This window comes from Amaranthus tricolor, chromosome 13 (assembly GCF_026212465.1).
Source record: "Amaranthus tricolor cultivar Red isolate AtriRed21 chromosome 13, ASM2621246v1, whole genome shotgun sequence".
In the NCBI taxonomy this organism is placed as follows: domain Eukaryota; kingdom Viridiplantae; phylum Streptophyta; class Magnoliopsida; order Caryophyllales; family Amaranthaceae; genus Amaranthus; species Amaranthus tricolor.
This window is the reverse complement of record NC_080059.1, coordinates 25,886,335-25,909,911: the sequence shown is the minus strand read 5'-3', so window position 1 is coordinate 25,909,911 and position 23,577 is coordinate 25,886,335. Positions and strand designations below refer to the sequence as shown.

The following is a 23,577-nucleotide window of genomic DNA, read 5'->3' as shown; positions in this document are numbered from 1 at the left end:
TCATCAAAAGATTTATAATTATTTCCACTACTAGAATCCTCATTTTCAATCTCACCAATTTTTCTTGTAGCTTTTAAAAGTATATCAGCCATAGCATCCATTCTTGTATCTTGCTTTTGTTTTTCAATCTCACGCTCTTCATTTTTTTTCTCCATTCTTTCTAACCTCAAATTGATTGATCTCAATAGCTCAGCGAGGTTTTCTTCAGCCATAGTTTTTTTTTTTTTTTTTTTTTTTTTTTGTGTTTATTTTGAATGAATTAACACTTTGAAACACTCTTTAAAATACCAAAGCTCTGATACCAAATGATGTAAATGCTAACTCAAGACTTCCTAAATGATTAAGGAAGGAGAAGGACAAAAGAAAAGAAAGAAGAAGTAATTTGGGCAGAATGTATATTTGAATGAAAATAGGACAACCAAAGCACAAGAACAAACTCAATGCAATAGTATTTAGGCTAGAGACAAGACAAACTCAATCTCCCCTAGTTTAATACTCAAGAACACACTCAAAGTATTAAAGAACTCTTGTTAACCTTGGACAAACACAAAGATAGGCAAGAAGAAAACACAAAGGTTGATTCATAAAACAAGTCTGAACTTTCATTCATGAATAGCTCTCTTTAAATAGAGTTACAACAGCAAAAGGAAGCTAAAAAGCAAGAGAAATTAAGGTGGGACGTCCAAGCATGGGGAACAAGCATTGGAACTCACAAAACAACATTAAATAGCCTCCAAAGCATGCATTAGGCTGATTTAAGTTGTTCCCTAAGCATGCAGTAGCTAATTAATCAGATTTAAGTGGTAAAAGACTTTAAAAAACATAACTAAACTTGGACCTATCAAAGTGACGTCCAACCAATATATATGTAGCTTCACTTAATCTTCAACCCAAGTTAGACATGTAACAAATTCAGATTTAAAAGGATTAAAACCAAGTACTTCAAGAACTAAAGCAATCGGCTCATGAGATAACGTATTTGATCTTGGATCAAGAATGAACGATGAAGAATGAACAAGGATCAATGATCAATGAAGAATGAACGATGAAGAATGAACAAGGAACAATGATCAATGAAGAATGATCGATGAAGAATGAACAAGGATTAATGGTCAATGAAGAATGAACGATGAAGAATGAACAAGGATCAATGGTCAATGAAGAATGAACGATGAAGAATGAACAAGGATCAATGATCAATGACGAATGAACGATGAAGAATGAACAAGGAGTAATGGTCAATGACGAATGAACGATGAAGAATGAACAAGGATCAATGATCAATGAAGAATGAACGATGAAGAATGAACAAGGATCAATGATCAATGAAGAATGAACGATGAAGAATGAACAAGGATTAATGGTCAATGAAGAATGAACGATGAAGAATGAACAAGGATCAATGGTCAATGAAGAATGAACGATGAAGAATGAACAAGGATCAATGATCAAAGAAGAATGAACGATGAAGAATGAACAAGGATCAATGATCAATGAAGAATGAACGATGAAGAATGAACAAGGAGTAATGGTCAATGACGAATGAACGATGAAGAATGAACAAGGATCAATGTGTTGGGATACGATGGATGCTTAAAGCGGAATTTTAGGAAACACTTCCCTAACATCTATCTCAGGATCATAAACATAATCAAACATATGAATCATATAAAAGGATTAGTCTATATTACCTTTGTAGCGTGAAATCCACGAAAATAACGCGATAAGATAATATGGAGAGCCTCAAGCGTTGCTCCTCTATTCGGTCTACCGGAATCAATTGAACACCAACGTTTGCTAGAACGGAAGAGATTGTTTCTCTTGCTTTTTCTGGTTTTTCAATAACTGTATATGAGAATTGTGTATGGTGAGAGTTTTAAATAAACATATTTATAATACTCACATCCATCGTCCCATTATCCCCACTTCTCCACTACTAGCATTATATCCTCATATAATACTAGTAACCTAGGTCAAAAAGAAACCGATTCTTTTGTTAACCTAATTGGATCGCAAGCCCATACTCCTAATGGGCCCGAGTCATTTACCGTTCAATTGATTCTTTTGTAAGACCTTATAGGATTAATTATATTAGTTGTGGTCCAATTATTATTGACCCACCAATTATATTTATTCTCTAGCAAGCAAATATAATTACTAATAATAATTAACTTTATTATCTTCATAAATATCCTATATATTTATATTTAGTAATTGTCGGAAATGTCTACGGACATATTCCTTCAATCTCCCACTTGTCCGAAGACAATTGCACAATTATAAATTCCTTAAGCCACTTAATGTGAAATTTGACAACACAGTGTTATTTCTCAAATTATGTTTCTTGATCTCTGAGTTCGAATTGTTCAACTAAGGATTAACCATTTAATCTTATTCCGCATGGCCATGCAATTTTCAATTCTCGCTCATCAAGAGGCCTACACACCAATCCTATCACATAGGAGGACTTATTCATTCTTGTATGACCATAACTCCCACTCAATTCTTAGCCCACCTGATCACTGCCTTTATAGCCTCCTTTTACAGCACGACGTTTAACAGCGTCAAGGTTAAACTAATTATTTCGTAGTGATTAAGACATACTCATGTCTAAGGAATCCACTAAATATAAGGATTCGATTCTGCCCTTTCGAATCAGATTAGGTCAAGTCTCAATGCATCAGGTATGCATCCATGTAATCGATTAAACATCTCTATGTTTCCATAGCCCATGGAACCGAGCTATCAATTAATTACATGCTAATCTTTAATAAACCACTTATGTCCAATTTAGTGATTTAGATTAGGGACATTATATAAATTGTGATTTCAGTTCACTTATAGGGTTCCATTATCGAAACGTTTCCAATAATCCTATTGAAAACACAAATTATATGAACATTTTATTTAATACTAAACCAAGCAATTAAATAAGAAACAAACCATTTATATTATTGATAAACATTCCAAACATATGGTAAACAAAATTCTTTATAATTGTAAACATGAAGTAAACAACCTAAAGACATTCTCCTATATGCTTAAGCCCCATAGACCTAGTATGACTCTCATGCTTCGGCTGAGGGAGTGGTTTAGTCAACGGATCTGCTATGTTATCCGTGGTATCAACTCTACTTATTATTACATCCTGTCTTCCAACAATATCTCGAATAAGATGGAATTTTCTTTCAACATGTTTAGATTTTTGGTGAGATCTAGGTTCCTTGGATTGAGCAATAGCACCTTCATTGTCACAATACAACTTGATGCCATTCTCAATGCTAGGAACTACACCCAGTTCACTAACGAACTTTTTAATCCAAACAGCCTCTTTTGCTGCTTCAGCTGCTGCTATGTACTCAGCCTCTGTTGTAGAATCTGCAACTGAACTCTGCTTGGAGCTCTTCCAGCTCACAGCTCCTCCATTCAGACAAAATATGAAACCAGATTGGGATCGAAAGTCATCTTTGTCAGTTTGGAAGCTTGCATCAGTGTATCCAGTGACAAACAACTCATTAGCTCCGCCATATACCAGAAATTTATCCTTTGTCCTTCTTAAGTACTTGAGGATATTTTTCGCTGCTATCCAGTGTGCATCTCCTGGATTGGACTGGTATCTGCTGCACATACTCAAAGCAAATGCAACATCTGGTCGAGTACATATCATAGCATACATGATTGATCCTATTGCAGAAGCATAAGGAACATTATTCATACGCTTGAACTCTTCTGAACTCGATGGGCACATAGTCTTGCAAAGTTTAATGCCATGTTGCATAGGAATAAACCCTCTTTTGGAGCTTTCCATTTTGAACTTTGTGAGAATCTTATCTATGTAAGTCTCTTGATTTAGTCCAATAAGTCTCCTCGATCTATCCCTATAGATCTTTATTCCCAGTATGTACTCAGCCTCTCCCAGGTCTTTCATAGAGAAATGACTTTTAAGCCATTGCTTGACTGACTCAAGCATATTTTTGTCATTCCCAATGAGGAGTATGTCATCTACATACAAGACCAGAAAGGTGATATTATTCCCACTTAACTTCTTGTATACACAAGATTCCTCTTCATTTCTAAGAAAACCAAACTCTTTGACTGCCTCATCAAATCTGAGGTTCCAACTCCTTGATGCTTGCTTCAATCCATAAATGGATCTCTTAAGCTTGCATACTTTCCTTGGATTTTTCGGATCTTCAAAACCTTGTGGTTGTGTCATGTACACATCCTCCTTTAAGAACCCATTCAAAAAGGCAGTTTTGACGTCCATTTGCCATATTTCAAAGTCATGAAAGGCAGCTATTGCAAGGATTATCCTAATGGATTTTAGCATGGCTACTGGAGAAAAAGTTTCATCATAGTCTATACCATGAATTTGTTTGAAACCTTTTGCTACCAACCTTGCTTTGAAAACACTAATGTTTCCATCCTTGTCTGTTTTCAGTTTGAAAATCCATTTGCATCCAATGGGTTTTACCCCATCAGGCAAATCAACCAAGTCCCAAACTTGGTTTTCAGACATGGAATCCATTTCAGATTTCATGGCTTCAAGCCATTTTTCGGAGTCAGGACTCTCCAAAGCATCTTTGTAACTAGTAGGCTCTTCTGATTCTAACATGGTTATTTCAGAGTTTTCAGTCAAAAGGAAATCAATATATCTTCTTGACGGAATTATTGTCCTACTAGACTTACGTAGGGGAACAACAAGAGAAGTTTCTGCCTCATTAGGTAGAGTGACTTCGAGTGGATTTTCTCCACTTGGGGCGGTAGGAGGTAAGTGCGTTGAATGTATTTCCTCCTGGGCATTTTCATGCTGGGGCGCCTCTAATGAGGTGTTAACCTTATCCATTTGTTGCTCATCTCGAACTTCTTCGAGATATACATTACTCCCACTTGTTTTTCTAGAAATAAATTCCTGTTCTAGAAAAACACCATTGCGAGCAACAAACACTTTGTTTTCGCTTTGGTTGTAGAAGTAGTATCCCTTTGTCTTTTTTGGGTAACCCACAAAAAGACATTTGTCAGATTTGGGTGCTAGCTTATCAGATATTAAACGCTTAACATAAGCTTCGCAACCCCAAATCCTTAGAAAAGACAACTTCGGAACTTTTCCCGTCCACATCTCATATGGTGTCTTTTCCACTGCTTTGGTAGGTGCTCTATTAAGTGTGAATGCAGCTGTATCCAATGCAAATCCCCAAAATGAAATAGGAAGATCAGCAAGACTCATCACTGATCGAACCATATCTAATAGAGTTCGATTCCTCCTCTCAGAGACGCCATTTAATTGTGGTGTTCCTGGTGGAGTCAATTGTGAGAGTATGCCTTGATTTTTCAAATGATCATCAAACTCGTGAGACTAGTATTCACCACCACGATCGGATCGTAATGCTTTTATTTTCTTCCCAAGTTGGTTTTCTACTTCATTTTGAAATTCCTTGAACTTTTCAAAGGACTCCGACTTATGTCTCATGAGGTAAACATATCCATATCTGCTTACATCATCAGTAAAGGTTATAAAGTAGCTGTAACCACCCCGAGCCACGGTACTCATAGGTCCACATACATCAGTATGTATGAGAGCTAAGAGGTCATTGGCCCTTTCACTTGTACCTGTGAAAGGTGACTTTGTCATTTTTCCCATCAAACAAAACTCGCAAATACCAAATGATTCAAAATCAAATGATTTTAGAATTCCATCTTTATGAAGTTTCTCTATTCGTTTTGAACTTATGTGGCCTAATCGACAATGCCATAGGTAAGTGGGGTTTGAATCATTTGTTTTACGTTTCTTGCTGTCTATGTTATAGATGTGAGTTTCTAAGTCTAGCACATACAACCCATTTAATAATTTAGCTGAAACATAGAACATATCATTTAAATATGCAGAACAACAATTATTCTTAATAGTAAATGAAAAACCTTCCGTGTCCAAAACCGGAATTGAAATAATGTTCTTGGTGATGGCAGGAACATAATAACAATTATTTAGTTCTAAAATTAAACCAGAGGGTAATGTTAAAATATAAACTCTAACAGCTAAAGCAGCAACTCTTGCTCCATTTCCGACTCGGAGATCCACCTCACCTTTGCTCAAGCTTCTACTTCTTTTTAGACCCTGCACATTACTAGTAATGTGAGACCCACAAGTAGTATCAAATACCCAAGAAGCCGAAGTCGCTAAATTAATTTCAATAACATATATACCTGAAGATGAAGCACCAGACTTCTTTTCTTCTAGATAGACGGGGCAGTTCCTCTTCCAATGGCCAATCTTGTGGCAGTGGTAGCACTCATGTAGTGCTGCTACTTTAGCCTTTGGAGTAGCCTTTGGTCTGGGAGAGGCATTAGTGGTAACTACCTTACCATTGCCATTCCATTTAGGAACCCCTTTCTTCTTGAACTTTTTATTCTTTCTGACCATAAGCACATCTTTCAGTGCGGGTTCAGAAGGTAAGCTCCTTTCAGCCTGAATAAGCATACCATGCAATTCTGGCAAGGTTGCTTCCCCTCCTTGCATGTAAAAATTTAATCTGAAAGCATCAAAAGTTTCTGGCAAGGATCTGATCACAATATCAGTGGCCAGCTCTTTGGGATAAGGAAAACCCAACTTTTCCATGACTTGAAAATGCCCTATTAAGGCGAACACATGGGGTCCGACGGGTTTTCCCTTGCCCAGTTTGCATTCCAAAAGTTTACAATTAGCTTCAAATCTCTCTAATCGAGCATTCTTTTCGAACATTGTTCTAAGTTGCTGGATTATTGTGTAGGCATCAAGATTGTTAAAACGTTTTTGAAAATCATGTTCCATGCAAGCAAGCATCAGACATGTTACTTGCACAGAATTGGCCTCGAGATTTTGCCTAGCTCTTTTCTCTGCAACTGTTGCAGTTTCTGGCAGGGGTTCAGGGAGTGGAGTGTCAAGAACACTTTCCCTTCCTTCAGCTCTGAGAACAATTCTCACAGCCATTTCCCATTCAAGGAAGTTGTTTGCATTCAATTTGTCTTTTTCCAAGACACAGCGCAAGTTAAAAGCAGGAGTGTTGTTGTTAGTTGAACCAGACATGATTTCTACAACAATGTAATAAAGTAAAATTAATAGTCTATCAATAAGCAGTAATTAAACAATTTAATAATTTATTCAAAATTTTAAAATCCCCTTTTGAATAAATAACAACTAAGATCCTCTCCCATTACAGTTAAACGGACTTTGGCCCTGCCTTTAACTATAGTAGTTAAGGTAAGTAAACGTTTTACTAATTATAACTAATTATAATTCTTAGTAGATAGATTGATAATTCTTGTTCAATCCTATCTCTTAGTTTCAAAACCCAAAACTTTGTTTTTGATGATTTTGTTGAGTGAAACCAAACATGAACCTGTAAATTTTCAAAAAAAATTTACCCCATATCCCAAGATTTATGAGCAATACCTCGCTTTGGCAGAATGTATTATTCATTATCAAAGGCTTATAGGTGTTGTTTGGAAAAACAATAAAACTCAATATTATTTATGGGGATTCAAGTTAATTAGCATGGTTAATATTAAGTGAACACATAGCATATTTAACCAATACATTAACTTATGCATGAAAAGACCAAAATAAACGCTCAAAGCAAATAAAAGCATGAATAAAAGATGATCTAGTATGGCCCCTAAAAAAAAACTAATCTTCATGAAGCTTCCATGAATTTCCATTGATCACCTTCCTCTAAGCTACTGGAACAAAGAAAACAGCAAAGGGAAAGAAGGGAACCCAGCAACCCTTCCAGGAGCCGGTTCACCACTGCCCCACCAGCCCGCCTTCGAGGAGCGGCTACACAACTGCCGTGCCACGCAGCTGTGCCTCCCTCCGGCCACTAAGCCACCTCAGACAACTCGTGGCGTGCGCATGCTTCCCGGTTTGTTTTCGGTTTTTGTTTCCCTTTTTTTCTTTTTTTTTTTTTTTTTTTTTGATGAATTCGAACAAATTCGAACTGATATACAATCTTTGTGCATGAATTGCTTCAAATTTCAGGGAAAACAAGTTTTTCGCATTTAAATTTCAAGCCAATTGAACAAATTTTGTGTTTTAACAATTAAAATTGAATTGGGGATAAAAAAAGGTTTTAAGCGTTTTCGATCCAAAACCTTGAATTCCTTAACGAAAAACACAATTAACAATGAACAAAATTTGTGTTTTAACAATTCATTGTGTGTGGGTTTCGTAACTGATCAAATCCCCAAGACAGTTATCACAAAATTTCGAATTTTCATCCAAAAAAAACTGATGTTTTTTTTTTTTTTTTTGATTAATTCGAACAAATTCGAATGGATATACAATATTTGGGATGAATGGCTTCAAAAATCAGGAAAAACAAGTTTTTGCATTTGAATTTCAATCTAATTGAAATGGAATATTATGAATAACTTCCAAACAGTTATCATAAAAAAACCTGATTTTCATGAAAAAGAAACGGTTGTATTTTGTTCCAGAGAAAAAAAAAATCATATGAATATTATGAATTAGGCTTAACTGATACCACTGTTGGGATACGATGGATGCTTAAAGCGGAATTTCAGGAAACACTTCCCTAACATCTATCTCAGGATCATAAACATAATCAAACATATGAATCATATAAAAGGATTAGTCTATATTACCTTTGTAGCGTGAAATCCACGAAAATAACGCGATAAGATAATATGGAGAGCCTCAAGCGTTGCTCCTCTATTCGGTCTACCGGAATCAATTGAACACCAACGTTTGCTAGAACGGAAGAGATTGTTTCTCTTGCTTTTTCTGGTTTTTCAATAATACTCACATCCATCGTCCCATTATCCCCACTTCTCCACTACTAGCATTATATCCTCATATAATACTAGTAACCTAGGTCAAAAAGAAACCGATTCTTTTGTTAACCTAATTGGATCGCAAGCCCATACTCCTAATGGGCCCGAGTCATTTACCGTTCAATTGATTCTTTTGTAAGACCTTATAGGATTAATTATATTAGTTGTGGTCCAATTATTATTGACCCACCAATTATATTTATTCTCTAGCAAGCAAATATAATTACTAATAATAATTAACTTTATTATCTTCATAAATATCCTATATATTTATATTTAGTAATTGTCGGAAATGTCTACGGACATATTCCTTCACAATGATCAATGACGAATGAACGATGAAGAATGAACAAGGATCAATGATCAAAGAAGAATGAACGATGAAGAATGAACAAGGATCAATGATCAATGAAGAATGAACGATGAAGAATGAACAAGGATTAATGGTCAATGACGAATGAACGATGAAGAATGAACAAGGATTAATGATCAATGAAGAATGAACGATGAAGAATGAACACAAGGATCAATGATCAATGAAGAATGAACAAGGATCAATGATCAAAGAAGAATGAACGATGAAGAATGAACAAGGTTCAATGATCAATGAAGAATGAACGATGAAGAATGAACAAGGATTAATGGTCAATGACGAATGAACGATGAAGAATGAACAAGGATCAATGATCAATGAAGAATGAACGATGAAGAATGAACAAGGATTAATGGTCAATGACGAATGAACGATGAAGAATGAACAAGGATCAATGATCAATGAAGAATGAACGATGAAGAATGAACAAGGATCAATGATAAATGAAAAATGAACGATGAAGAATGAATAAGGATCAATGATCAATGACGAATGAACGATGAAGAATGAACAAGGATCAATGATCAATGAAGAATGAACGATGAAGAATGAACAAGGATTAATGGTCAATGACGAATGAACGATGAAGAATGAACAAGGATCAATGATCAATGAAGAATGAACGATGAAGAATGAACAAGGATCAATGATAAATGAATAATGAACAATGAAGAATGAATAAGGATCAATGATCAATGACGAATGAACGATGAAGAATGAACAAGGATCAATGATCAATGAAGAATGAACGATGAAGAATGAACAAGGAGTAATGGTCAATGACGAATGAACGATGAATAATGAACAAGGATCAATGATCAATGACGAATGAACGATGAAGAATGAACAAGGATCAATGATCAATGAAGAATGAACGATGAAGAATGAACAAGGATCAATGATCAACGAAGAATGAACGATGAAGAATGAACAAGGAACAATGATCAATGAAGAATGATCGATGAAGAATGAACGATGAAGAATGAACAAGGATCAATGGTCAATGAAGAATGAACGATGAAGAATGAACAAGGATCAATGATCAATGAAGAATGAACAAGGATCAATGATCAAAGAAGAATGAACGATGAAGAATGAACAAGGATCAATGATCAATGAAGAATGAACGATGAAGAATGTACAAGGAGTAATGGTCAATGACGAATGAACGATGAAGAAAGAACAAGGATCAATGATCAATGACGAATGAACGATGAAGAATGAACAAGGATCAATGATCAATGAAGAATGAACGATGAAGAATGAACAAGGATCAATGATCAATGACGAATGAACGATGAAGAATGAACAAGGATCAATGATCAATGAAGAATGAACGATGAAGAATGAACAAGGATCAATGATCAATGAAAAATGAACGATGAAGAATGAACAAGGAACAATGATCAATGAAGAATGAACAAGGATTAATGGTCAATGAAGAATGAACGATGAAGAATGAACAAGGATCAATGGTCAATGAAGAATGAACGATGAAGAATGAACAAGGATCAATGATCAATGAAGAATGAACAAGGATCAATGATCAAAGAAGAATGAACGATGAAGAATGAACAAGGATCAATGATCAATGAAGAATGAACAAGGATCAATGGTCAATGAAGAATGAACGATGAAGAATGAACAAGGATCAATGATCAATGAAGAATGAACAAGGATCAATGATCAAAGAAGAATGAACGATGAAGAATGAACAAGGATCAATGATCAATGAAGAATGAACGATGAAGAATGAACAAGGAGTAATGGTCAATGACGAATGAACGATGAAGAATGAACAAGGATCAATGATCAATGACGAATGAACGATGAAGAATGAACAAGGATTAATGATCAATGACGAATGAACGATGAAGAATGAACAAGGATCAATGATCAATGAAGAATGAACGATGAAGAATGAACAAGGATCAATGATCAATGACGAATGAACGATGAAGAATGAACAAGGATCAATGATCAATGAAGAATGAACAAGGATCAATGATCAAAGAAGAATGAACGATGAAGAATGAACAAGGTTCAATGATCAATGAAGAATGAACGATGAAGAATGAACAAGGATTAATGGTCAATGACGAATGAACGATGAAGAATGAACAAGGATCAATGATCAATGAAGAATGAACGATGAAGAATGAACAAGGATTAATGGTCAATGACGAATGAACGATGAAGAATGAACAAGGATCAATGATCAATGAAGAATGAACGATGAAGAATGAACAAGGATCAATGATAAATGAAAAATGAACGATGAAGAATGAATAAGGATCAATGATCAATGACGAATGAACGATGAAGAATGAACAAGGATCAATGATCAATGAAGAATGAACGATCAAGAATGAACAAGGAGTAATGGTCAATGACGAATGAACGATGAAGAATGAACAAGGATCAATGATCAATGACGAATGAACGATGAAGAATGAACAAGGATCAATGATCAATGAAGAATGAACGATGAAGAATGAACAAGGATCAATGATCAATGAAGAATGAACGATGAAGAATGAACAAGGAACAATGATCAATGAAGAATGATCGATGAAGAATGAACAAGGATTAATGGTCAATGAAGAATGAACGATGAAGAATGAACAAGGATCAATGGTCAATGAAGAATGAACGATGAAGAATGAACAAGGATCAATGATCAATGAAGAATGAACAAGGATCAATGATCAAAGAAGAATGAACGATGAAGAATGAACAAGGATCAATGATCAATGAAGAATGAACGATGAAGAATGAACAAGGAGTAATGGTCAATGACGAATGAACGATGAAGAATGAACAAGGATCAATGATCAATGACGAATGAACGATGAAGAATGAACAAGGATCAATGATCAATGAAGAATGAACGATGAAGAATGAACAAGGATCAATGATCAATGACGAATGAACGATGAAGAATGAACAAGGATCAATGATCAATGAAGAATGAACAAGGATCAATGATCAAAGAAGAATGAACGATGAAGAATGAACAAGGTTCAATGATCAATGAAGAATGAACGATGAAGAATGAACAAGGATTAATGGTCAATGACGAATGAACGATGAAGAATGAACAAGGATCAATGATCAATGAAGAATGAACGATGAAGAATGAACAAGGATTAATGGTCAATGACGAATGAACGATGAAGAATGAACAAGGATCAATGATCAATGAAGAATGAACGATGAAGAATGAACAAGGATCAATGATAAATGAAAAATGAACGATGAAGAATGAATAAGGATCAATGATCAATGACGAATGAACGATGAAGAATGAACAAGGATCAATGATCAATGAAGAATGAACGATGAAGAATGAACAAGGAGTAATGGTCAATGACGAATGAACGATGAAGAATGAACAAGGATCAATGATCAATGAAGAATGAACGATGAAGAATGAACAAGGATCAATGATCAATGAAGAATGAACGATGAAGAATGAACAAGGAACAATGATCAATGAAGAATGAACAAGGATAAATGGTCAATGAAGAATGAACGATGAAGAATGAACAAGGATCAATGGTCAATGAAGAATGAACGATGAAGAATGAACAAGGATCAATGATCAATGAAGAATGAACAAGGATCAATGATCAAGAAGAATGAACGATGAAGAATGAACAAGGATCAATGATCAATGAAGAATGAACAAGGATCAATGGTCAATGAAGAATGAACGATGAAGAATGAACAAGGATCAATGATCAATGAAGAATGAACGATGAAGAATGAACAAGGAGTAATGGTCAATGACGAATGAACGATGAAGAATGAACAAGGATCAATGATCAATGACGAATGAACGATGAAGAATGAACAAGGATCAATGATCAATGAAGAATGAACGATGAAGAATGAACAAGGATCAATGATCAATGAAGAATGAACGATGAAGAATGAACAAGGAACAATGATCAATGAAGAATGATCGATGAAGAATGAACAAGGATTAATGGTCAATGAAGAATGAACGATGAAGAATGAACAAGGATCAATGGTCAATGAAGAATGAACGATGAAGAATGAACAAGGATCAATGATCAATGAAGAATGAACAAGGATCAATGATCAAAGAAGAATGAACGATGAAGAATGAACAAGGATCAATGATCAATGAAGAATGAACGATGAAGAATGAACAAGGAGTAATGGTCAATGACGAATGAACGATGAAGAATGAACAAGGATCAATGATCAATGACGAATGAACGATGAAGAATGAACAAGGATCAATGATCAATGAAGAATGAACAAGGATCAATGATCAAAGAAGAATGAACGATGAAGAATGAACAAGGTTCAATGATCAATGAAGAATGAACGATGAAGAATGAACAAGGATTAATGGTCAATGACGAATGAACGATGAAGAATGAACAAGGATCAATGATCAATGAAGAATGAACAAGGATTAATGGTCAATGACGAATGAACGATGAAGAATGAACAAGGATCAATGATCAATGAAGAATGAACGATGAAGAATGAACAAGGATCAATGGTAAATGAAAAATGAACGATGAAGAATGAATAAGGATCAATGATCAATGACGAATGAACGATGAAGAATGAACAAGGATCAATGATCAATGAAGAATGAACGATGAAGAATGAACAAGGAGTAATGGTCAATGACGAATGAACGATGAAGAATGAACAAGGATCAATGATCAATGACGAATGAACGATGAAGAATGAACAAGGATCAATGATCAATGAAGAATGAACGATGAAGAATGAACAAGGATCAATGATCAATGAAGAATGAACGATGAAGAATGAACAAGGAACAATGATCAATGAAGAATGAACAAGGATTAATGGTCAATGAAGAATGAACGATGAAGAATGAACAAGGATCAATGGTCAATGAAGAATGAACGATGAAGAATGAACAAGGATCAATGATCAATGAAGAATGAACAAGGATCAATGATCAAAGAAGAATGAACGATGAAGAATGAACAAGGATCAATGATCAATGAAGAATGAACGATGAAGAATGAACAAGGAGTAATGGTCAATGACGAATGAACGATGAAGAATGAACAAGGATCAATGATCAATGACGAATGAACGATGAAGAATGAACAAGGATCAATGATCAATGAAGAATGAACGATGAAGAATGAACAAGGATCAATGATCAATGACGAATGAACGATGAAGAATGAACAAGGATCAATGATCAATGAAGAATGAACAAGGATCAATGATCAAAGAAGAATGAACGATGAAGAATGAACAAGGTTCAATGATCAATGAAGAATGAACGATGAAGAATGAACAAGGATTAATGGTCAATGACGAATGAACGATGAAGAATGAACAAGGATCAATGATCAATGAAGAATGAACAAGGATTAATGGTCAATGACGAATGAACGATGAAGAATGAACAAGGATCAATGATCAATGAAGAATGAACGATGAAGAATGAACAAGGATCAATGGTAAATGAAAAATGAACGATGAAGAATGAATAAGGATCAATGATCAATGACGAATGAACGATGAAGAATGAACAAGGATCAATGATCAATGAAGAATGAACGATGAAGAATGAACAAGGAGTAATGGTCAATGACGAATGAACGATGAAGAATGAACAAGGATCAATGATCAATGACGAATGAACGATGAAGAATGAACAAGGATCAATGATCAATGAAGAATGAACGATGAAGAATGAACAAGGATCAATGATCAATGAAGAATGAACGATGAAGAATGAACAAGGAACAATGATCAATGAAGAATGAACAAGGATTAATGGTCAATGAAGAATGAACGATGAAGAATGAACAAGGATCAATGGTCAATGAAGAATGAACGATGAAGAATGAACAAGGATCAATGATCAATGAAGAATGAACAAGGATCAATGATCAAAGAAGAATGAACGATGAAGAATGAACAAGGATCAATGATCAATGAAGAATGAACGATGAAGAATGAACAAGGAGTAATGGTCAATGACGAATGAACGATGAAGAATGAACAAGGATCAATGATCAATGACGAATGAACGATGAAGAATGAACAAGGATCAATGATCAATGAAGAATGAACGATGAAGAATGAACAAGGATCAATGATCAATGACGAATGAACGATGAAGAATGAACAAGGATCAATGATCAATGAAGAATGAACAAGGATCAATGATCAAAGAAGAATGAACGATGAAGAATGAACAAGGTTCAATGATCAATGAAGAATGAACGATGAAGAATGAACAAGGATTAATGGTCAATGACGAATGAACGATGAAGAATGAACAAGGATCAATGATCAATGAAGAATGAACAAGGATTAATGGTCAATGAAGAATGAACGATGAAGAATGAACAAGGATCAATGGTCAATGAAGAATGAACGATGAAGAATGAACAAGGATCAATGATCAATGAAGAATGAACAAGGATCAATGATCAAAGAAGAATGAACGATGAAGAATGAACAAGGATCAATGATCAATGAAGAATGAACGATGAAGAATGAACAAGGAGTAATGGTCAATGACGAATGAACGATGAAGAATGAACAAGGATCAATGATCAATGACGAATGAACGATGAAGAATGAACAAGGATCAATGATCAATGAAGAATGAACGATGAAGAATGAACAAGGATCAATGATCAATGAAGAATGAACGATGAAGAATGAACAAGGAACAATGATCAATGAAGAATGATCGATGAAGAATGAACAAGGATTAATGGTCAATGAAGAATGAACGATGAAGAATGAACAAGGATCAATGGTCAATGAAGAATGAACGATGAAGAATGAACAAGGATCAATGATCAATGAAGAATGAACAAGGATCAATGATCAAAGAAGAATGAACGATGAAGAATGAACAAGGATCAATGATCAATGAAGAATGAACGATGAAGAATGAACAAGGAGTAATGGTCAATGACGAATGAACGATGAAGAATGAACAAGGATCAATGATCAATGACGAATGAACGATGAAGAATGAACAAGGATCAATGATCAATGAAGAATGAACAAGGATCAATGATCAAAGAAGAATGAACGATGAAGAATGAACAAGGTTCAATGATCAATGAAGAATGAACGATGAAGAATGAACAAGGATTAATGGTCAATGACGAATGAACGATGAAGAATGAACAAGGATCAATGATCAATGAAGAATGAACAAGGATTAATGGTCAATGACGAATGAACGATGAAGAATGAACAAGGATCAATGATCAATGAAGAATGAACGATGAAGAATGAACAAGGATCAATGGTAAATGAAAAATGAACGATGAAGAATGAATAAGGATCAATGATCAATGACGAATGAACGATGAAGAATGAACAAGGATCAATGATCAATGAAGAATGAACGATGAAGAATGAACAAGGAGTAATGGTCAATGACGAATGAACGATGAAGAATGAACAAGGATCAATGATCAATGACGAATGAACGATGAAGAATGAACAAGGATCAATGATCAATGAAGAATGAACGATGAAGAATGAACAAGGATCAATGATCAATGAAGAATGAACGATGAAGAATGAACAAGGAACAATGATCAATGAAGAATGAACAAGGATTAATGGTCAATGAAGAATGAACGATGAAGAATGAACAAGGATCAATGGTCAATGAAGAATGAACGATGAAGAATGAACAAGGATCAATGATCAATGAAGAATGAACAAGGATCAATGATCAAAGAAGAATGAACGATGAAGAATGAACAAGGATCAATGATCAATGAAGAATGAACGATGAAGAATGAACAAGGAGTAATGGTCAATGACGAATGAACGATGAAGAATGAACAAGGATCAATGATCAATGACGAATGAACGATGAAGAATGAACAAGGATCAATGATCAATGAAGAATGAACGATGAAGAATGAACAAGGATCAATGATCAATGACGAATGAACGATGAAGAATGAACAAGGATCAATGATCAATGAAGAATGAACAAGGATCAATGATCAAAGAAGAATGAACGATGAAGAATGAACAAGGTTCAATGATCAATGAAGAATGAACGATGAAGAATGAACAAGGATTAATGGTCAATGACGAATGAACGATGAAGAGTGAACAAGGATCAATGATCAATGAAGAATGAACAAGGATTAATGGTCAATGACGAATGAACGATGAAGAATGAACAAGGATCAATGATCAATGAAGAATGAACGATGAAGAATGAACAAGGATCAATGGTAAATGAAAAATGAACGATGAAGAATGAATAAGGATCAATGATCAATGACGAATGAACGATGAAGAATGAACAAGGATCAATGATCAATGAAGAATGAACGATGAAGAATGAACAAGGAGTAATGGTCAATGACGAATGAACGATGAAGAATGAACAAGGATCAATGATCAATGACGAATGAACGATGAAGAATGAACAAGGATCAATGATCAATGAAGAATGAACGATGAAGAATGAACAAGGATCAATGATCAATGAAGAATGAACGATGAAGAATGAACAAGGAACAATGATCAATGAAGAATGAACAAGGATTAATGGTCAATGAAGAATGAACGATGAAGAATGAACAAGGATCAATGGTCAATGAAGAATGAACGATGAAGAATGAACAAGGATCAATGATCAATGAAGAATGAACAAGGATCAATGATCAAAGAAGAATGAACGATGAAGAATGAACAAGGATCAATGATCAATGAAGAATGAACAAGGATCAATGGTCAATGAAGAATGAACGATGAAGAATGAACAAGGATCAATGATCAATGAAGAATGAACAAGGATCAATGATCAAAGAAGAATGAACGATGAAGAATGAACAAGGATCAATGATCAATGAAGAATGAACGATGAAGAATGAACAAGGAGTAATGGTCAATGACGAATGAACGATGAAGAATGAACAAGGATCAATGATCAATGACGAATGAACGATGAAGAATGAACAAGGATCACTGATCAATGAAGAATGAACGATGAAGAATGAACAAGGATTAATGGTCAATGACGAATGAACGATGAAGAATGAACAAGGATCTATGATCAATGACGAATGAACGATGAAGAATGAACAAGGATCAATGATCAATGACGAATGAACGATGAAGAATGAACAAGGATCAATGATCAATGAAGAATGAACAAGGATCAATGATCAAAGAAGAATGAACGATGAAGAATGAACAAGGATCAATGATCAATGAAGAATGAACGATGAAGAATGAACAAGGATTAATGGTCAATGACGAATGAAAGATGAAAAATGAACAAGGATCAATGATCACTGAAGAATGAACGATGAAGAATGAACAAGGATTAATGGTCAATGATGAATGAACGATGAAGAATGAACAAGGATCAATGATCAATTACGAATGAACGATGAAGAATGAACAAGGATCAATGATCAATGACGAATGAACGATGAAGAATGAACAAGGATCAATGATCAATGAAGAATGAACGATGAAGAATGAACAAGGAACAATGATCAATGAAGAATGAACAAGGATTAATGGTCAATGAAGAATGAACGATGAAGAATGAACAAGGATCAATGGTCAATGAAGAATGAACGATGAAGAATGAACAAGGATCAATGATCAATGAAGAATGAACAAGGATCAATGATCAAAGAAGAATGAACGATGAAGAATGAACAAGGATCAATGATCAATGAAGAATGAACGATGAAGAATGAACAAGGAGTAATGGTCAATGACGAATGAACGATGAAGAATGAACAAGGATCAATGATCAATGACGAATGAACGATGAAGAATGAACAAGGATCAATGATCAATGAAGAATGAACGATGAAGAATGAACAAGGATCAATGATCAATGACGAATGAACGATGAAGAATGAACAAGGATCAATGATCAATGAAGAATGAACAAGGATCAATGATCAAAGAAGAATGAACGATGAAGAATGAACAAGGTTCAATGATCAATGAAGAATGAACGATGAAGAATGAACAAGGATTAATGGTCAATGACGAATGAACGATGAAGAATGAACAAGGATCAATGATCAATGAAGAATGAACAAGGATTAATGGTCAATGAAGAATGAACGATGAAGAATGAACAAGGATCAATGGTCAATGAAGAATGAACGATGAAGAATGAACAAGGATCAATGATCAATGAAGAATGAACAAGGATCAATGATCAAAGAAGAATGAACGATGAAGAATGAACAAGGATCAATGATCAATGAAGAATGAACGATGAAGAATGAACAAGGAGTAATGGTCAATGACGAATGAACGATGAAGAATGAACAAGGATCAATGATCAATGACGAATGAACGATGAAGAATGAACAAGGATCAATGATCAATGAAGAATGAACGATGAAGAATGAACAAGGATCAATGATCAATGAAGAATGAACGATGAAGAATGAACAAGGAACAATGATCAATGAAGAATGATCGATGAAGAATGAACAAGGATTAATGGTCAATGAAGAATGAACGATGAAGAATGAACAAGGATCAATGGTCAATGAAGAATGAACGATGAAGAATGAACAAGGATCAATGATCAATGAAGAATGAACAAGGATCAATGATCAAAGAAGAATGAACGATGAAGAATGAACAAGGATCAATGATCAATGAAGAATGAACGATGAAGAATGAACAAGGAGTAATGGTCAATGACGAATGAACGATGAAGAATGAACAAGGATCAATGATCAATGACGAATGAACGATGAAGAATGAACAAGGATCAATGATCAATGAAGAATGAACAAGGATCAATGATCAAAGAAGAATGAACGATGAAGAATGAACAAGGTTCAATGATCAATGAAGAATGAACGATGAAGAATGAACAAGGATTAATGGTCAATGACGAATGAACGATGAAGAATGAACAAGGATCAATGATCAATGAAGAATGAACAAGGATTAATGGTCAATGACGAATGAACGATGAAGAATGAACAAGGATCAATGATCAATGAAGAATGAACGATGAAGAATGAACAAGGATCAATGGTAAATGAAAAATGAACGATGAAGAATGAATAAGGATCAATGATCAATGACGAATGAACGATGAAGAATGAACAAGGATCAATGATCAATGAAGAATGAACGATGAAGAATGAACAAGGAGTAATGGTCAATGACGAATGAACGATGAAGAATGAACAAGGATCAATGATCAATGACGAATGAACGATGAAGAATGAACAAGGATCAATGATCAATGAAGAATGAACGATGAAGAATGAACAAGGATCAATGATCAATGAAGAATGAACGATGAAGAATGAACAAGGAACAATGATCAATGAAGAATGAACAAGGATTAATGGTCAATGAAGAATGAACGATGAAGAATGAACAAGGATCAATGGTCAATGAAGAATGAACGATGAAGAATGAACAAGGATCAATGATCAATGAAGAATGAACAAGGATCAATGATCAAAGAAGAATGAACGATGAAGAATGAACAAGGATCAATGATCAATGAAGAATGAACGATGAAGAATGAACAAGGAGTAATGGTCAATGACGAATGAACGATGAAGAATGAACAAGGATCAATGATCAATGACGAATGAACGATGAAGAATGAACAAGGATCAATGATCAATGAAGAATGAACGATGAAGAATGAACAAGGATCAATGATCAATGACGAATGAACGATGAAGAATGAACAAGGATCAATGATCAATGAAGAATGAACAAGGATCAATGATCAAAGAAGAATGAACGATGAAGAATGAACAAGGTTCAATGATCAATGAAGAATGAACGATGAAGAATGAACAAGGATTAATGGTCAATGACGAATGAACGATGAAGAATGAACAAGGATCAATGATCAATGAAGAATGAACAAGGATTAATGGTCAATGACGAATGAACGATGAAGAATGAACAAGGATCAATGATCAATGAAGAATGAACGATGAAGAATGAACAAGGATCAATGGTAAATGAAAAATGAACGATGAAGAATGAATAAGGATCAATGATCAATGACGAATGAACGATGAAGAATGAACAAGGATCAATGATCAATGAAGAATGAACGATGAAGAATGAACAAGGAGTAATGGTCAATGACGAATGAACGATGAAGAATGAACAAGGATCAATGATCAATGACGAATGAACGATGAAGAATGAACAAGGATCAATGATCAATAAAGAATGAACGATGAAGAATGAACAAGGATCAATGATCAATGAAGAATGAACGATGAAGAATGAACAAGGAACAATGATCAATGAAGAATGAACAAGGATTAATGGTCAATGAAGAATGAACGATGAAGAATGAACAAGGATCAATGGTCAATGAAGAATGAACGATGAAGAATGAACAAGGATCAATGATCAATGAAGAATGAACAAGGATCAATGATCAAAGAAGAATGAACGATGAAGAATGAACAAGGATCAATGATCAATGAAGAATGAACAAGGATCAATGGTCAATGAAGAATGAACGATGAAGAATGAACAAGGATCAATGATCAATGAAGAATGAACAAGGATCAATGATCAAAGAAGAATGAACGATGAAGAATGAACAAGGATCAATGATCAATGAAGAATGAACGATGAAGAATGAACAAGGAGTAATGGTCAATGACGAATGAACGATGAAGAATGAACAAGGATCAATGATCAATGACGAATGAACGATGAAGAATGAACAAGGATCACTGATCAATGAAGAATGAACGATGAAGAATGAACAAGGATTAATGGTCAATGACGAATGAACGATGAAGAATGAACAAGGATCTATGATCAATGACGAATGAACGATGAAGAATGAACAAGGATCAATGATCAATGACGAATGAACGATGAAGAATGAACAAGGATCAATGATCAATGAAGAATGAACAAGGATCAATGATCAAAGAAGAATGAACGATGAAGAATGAACAAGGATCAATGATCAATGAAGAATGAACGATGAAGAATGAACAAGGATTAATGGTCAATGACGAATGAAAGATGAAAAATGAACAAGGATCAATGATCAATGAAGAATGAACGATGAAGAATGAACAAGGATTAATGGTCAATGATGAATGAACGATGAAGAATGAACAAGGATCAATGATCAATTACGAATGAACGATGAAGAATGAACAAGGATCAATGATCAATGACGAATGAACGATGAAGAATGAACAAGGATCAATGATCAATGAAGAATGAACAAGGATCAATGATCAAAGAAGAATGAACGATGAAGAATGAACAAGGTTCAATGATCAATGAAGAATGAACGATGAAGAATGAACAAGGATTAATGGTCAATGACGAATGAACGATGAAGAATGAACAAGGATCAATGATCAATGAAGAATGAACGATGAAGAATGAACAAGGATTAATGGTCAATGACGAATGAACGATGAAGAATGAACAAGGATCAATGATCAATGAAGAATGAACGATGAAGAATGAACAAGGATCAATGATAAATGAAAAATGAACGATGAAGAATGAATAAGGGTCAATGATCAATGACGAATGAACGATGAAGAATGAACAAGGATCAATGATCAATGAAGAATGAACGATGAAGAATGAACAAGGATTAATGGTCAATGACGAATGAACGATGAAGAATGAACAAGGATCAATGATCAATGAAGAATGAACGATGAAGAATGAACAAGGATCAATGATAAATGAAAAATGAACGATGAAGAATGAATAAGGATCAATGATCAATGACGAATGAACGATGAAGAATGAACAAGGATCAATGATCAATGAAGAATGAACGATGAAGAATGAACAAGGAGTAATGGTCAATGACGAATGAACGATGAAGAATGAACAAGGATCAATGATCAATGACGAATGAACGATGAAGAATGAACAAGGATCAATGATCAATGAAGAATGAACGATGAAGAATGAACAAGGATCAATGATCAATGAAGAATGAACGATGAAGAATGAACAAGGAACAATGATCAATGAAGAATGATCGATGAAGAATGAACGATGAAGAATGAACAAGGATCAATGGTCAATGAAGAATGAACGATGAAGAATGAACAAGGATCAATGATCAATGAAGAATGAACAAGGATCAATGATCAAAGAAGAATGAACGATGAAGAATGAACAAGGATCAATGATCAATGAAGAATGAACGATGAAGAATGAACAAGGAGTAATGGTCAATGACGAATGAACGATGAAGAATGAACAAGGATCAATGATTAATGACGAATGAACGATGAAGAATGAACAAGGATCAATGATCATTGAAGAATGAACGATGAAGAATGAACAAGGATCAATGATCAATG

The 23,577-nt window shown here is 34.7% G+C and overlaps 1 protein-coding gene across 2 annotated transcripts; it reads right to left on the bottom strand.

Moving 5' to 3' along the window:
* Nucleotides 1-1,621: 1,621 nt before the first annotated feature.
* On the bottom strand, nt 1,622-8,789 carry LOC130798197 (uncharacterized). 2 transcript variants are annotated; one of them, XM_057661086.1, is made up of 4 exons: nt 8,641-8,789; nt 6,205-7,068; nt 6,085-6,115; nt 1,622-1,845 (listed from the first exon to the last, which is right to left on the bottom strand). In XM_057661086.1, the coding sequence occupies exons 2-3, from the start codon at nt 7,061-7,063 to the stop codon at nt 6,099-6,101; spliced, it is 876 nt and encodes a 291-aa protein (XP_057517069.1). In that variant the 5' UTR covers nt 7,064-7,068; nt 8,641-8,789; the 3' UTR covers nt 1,622-1,845; nt 6,085-6,098. The 2 variants fall into 2 exon arrangements, with proteins under 2 accessions (XP_057517069.1, XP_057517070.1); XM_057661087.1 differs by lacking the exon at nt 8,641-8,789 and having other exon boundaries at nt 1,622-1,830; nt 6,205-7,614.
* Between the last annotated feature and the right edge of the window lie 14,788 nt (nt 8,790-23,577).

What these genes read in the sequence shown, in the direction of transcription:
- LOC130798197 (XM_057661086.1), bottom strand. Translation starts at nt 7,063, where the DNA reads ATGTCTGGTTCAACTAACAACAACACTCCTGCTTTTAACTTGCGCTGT.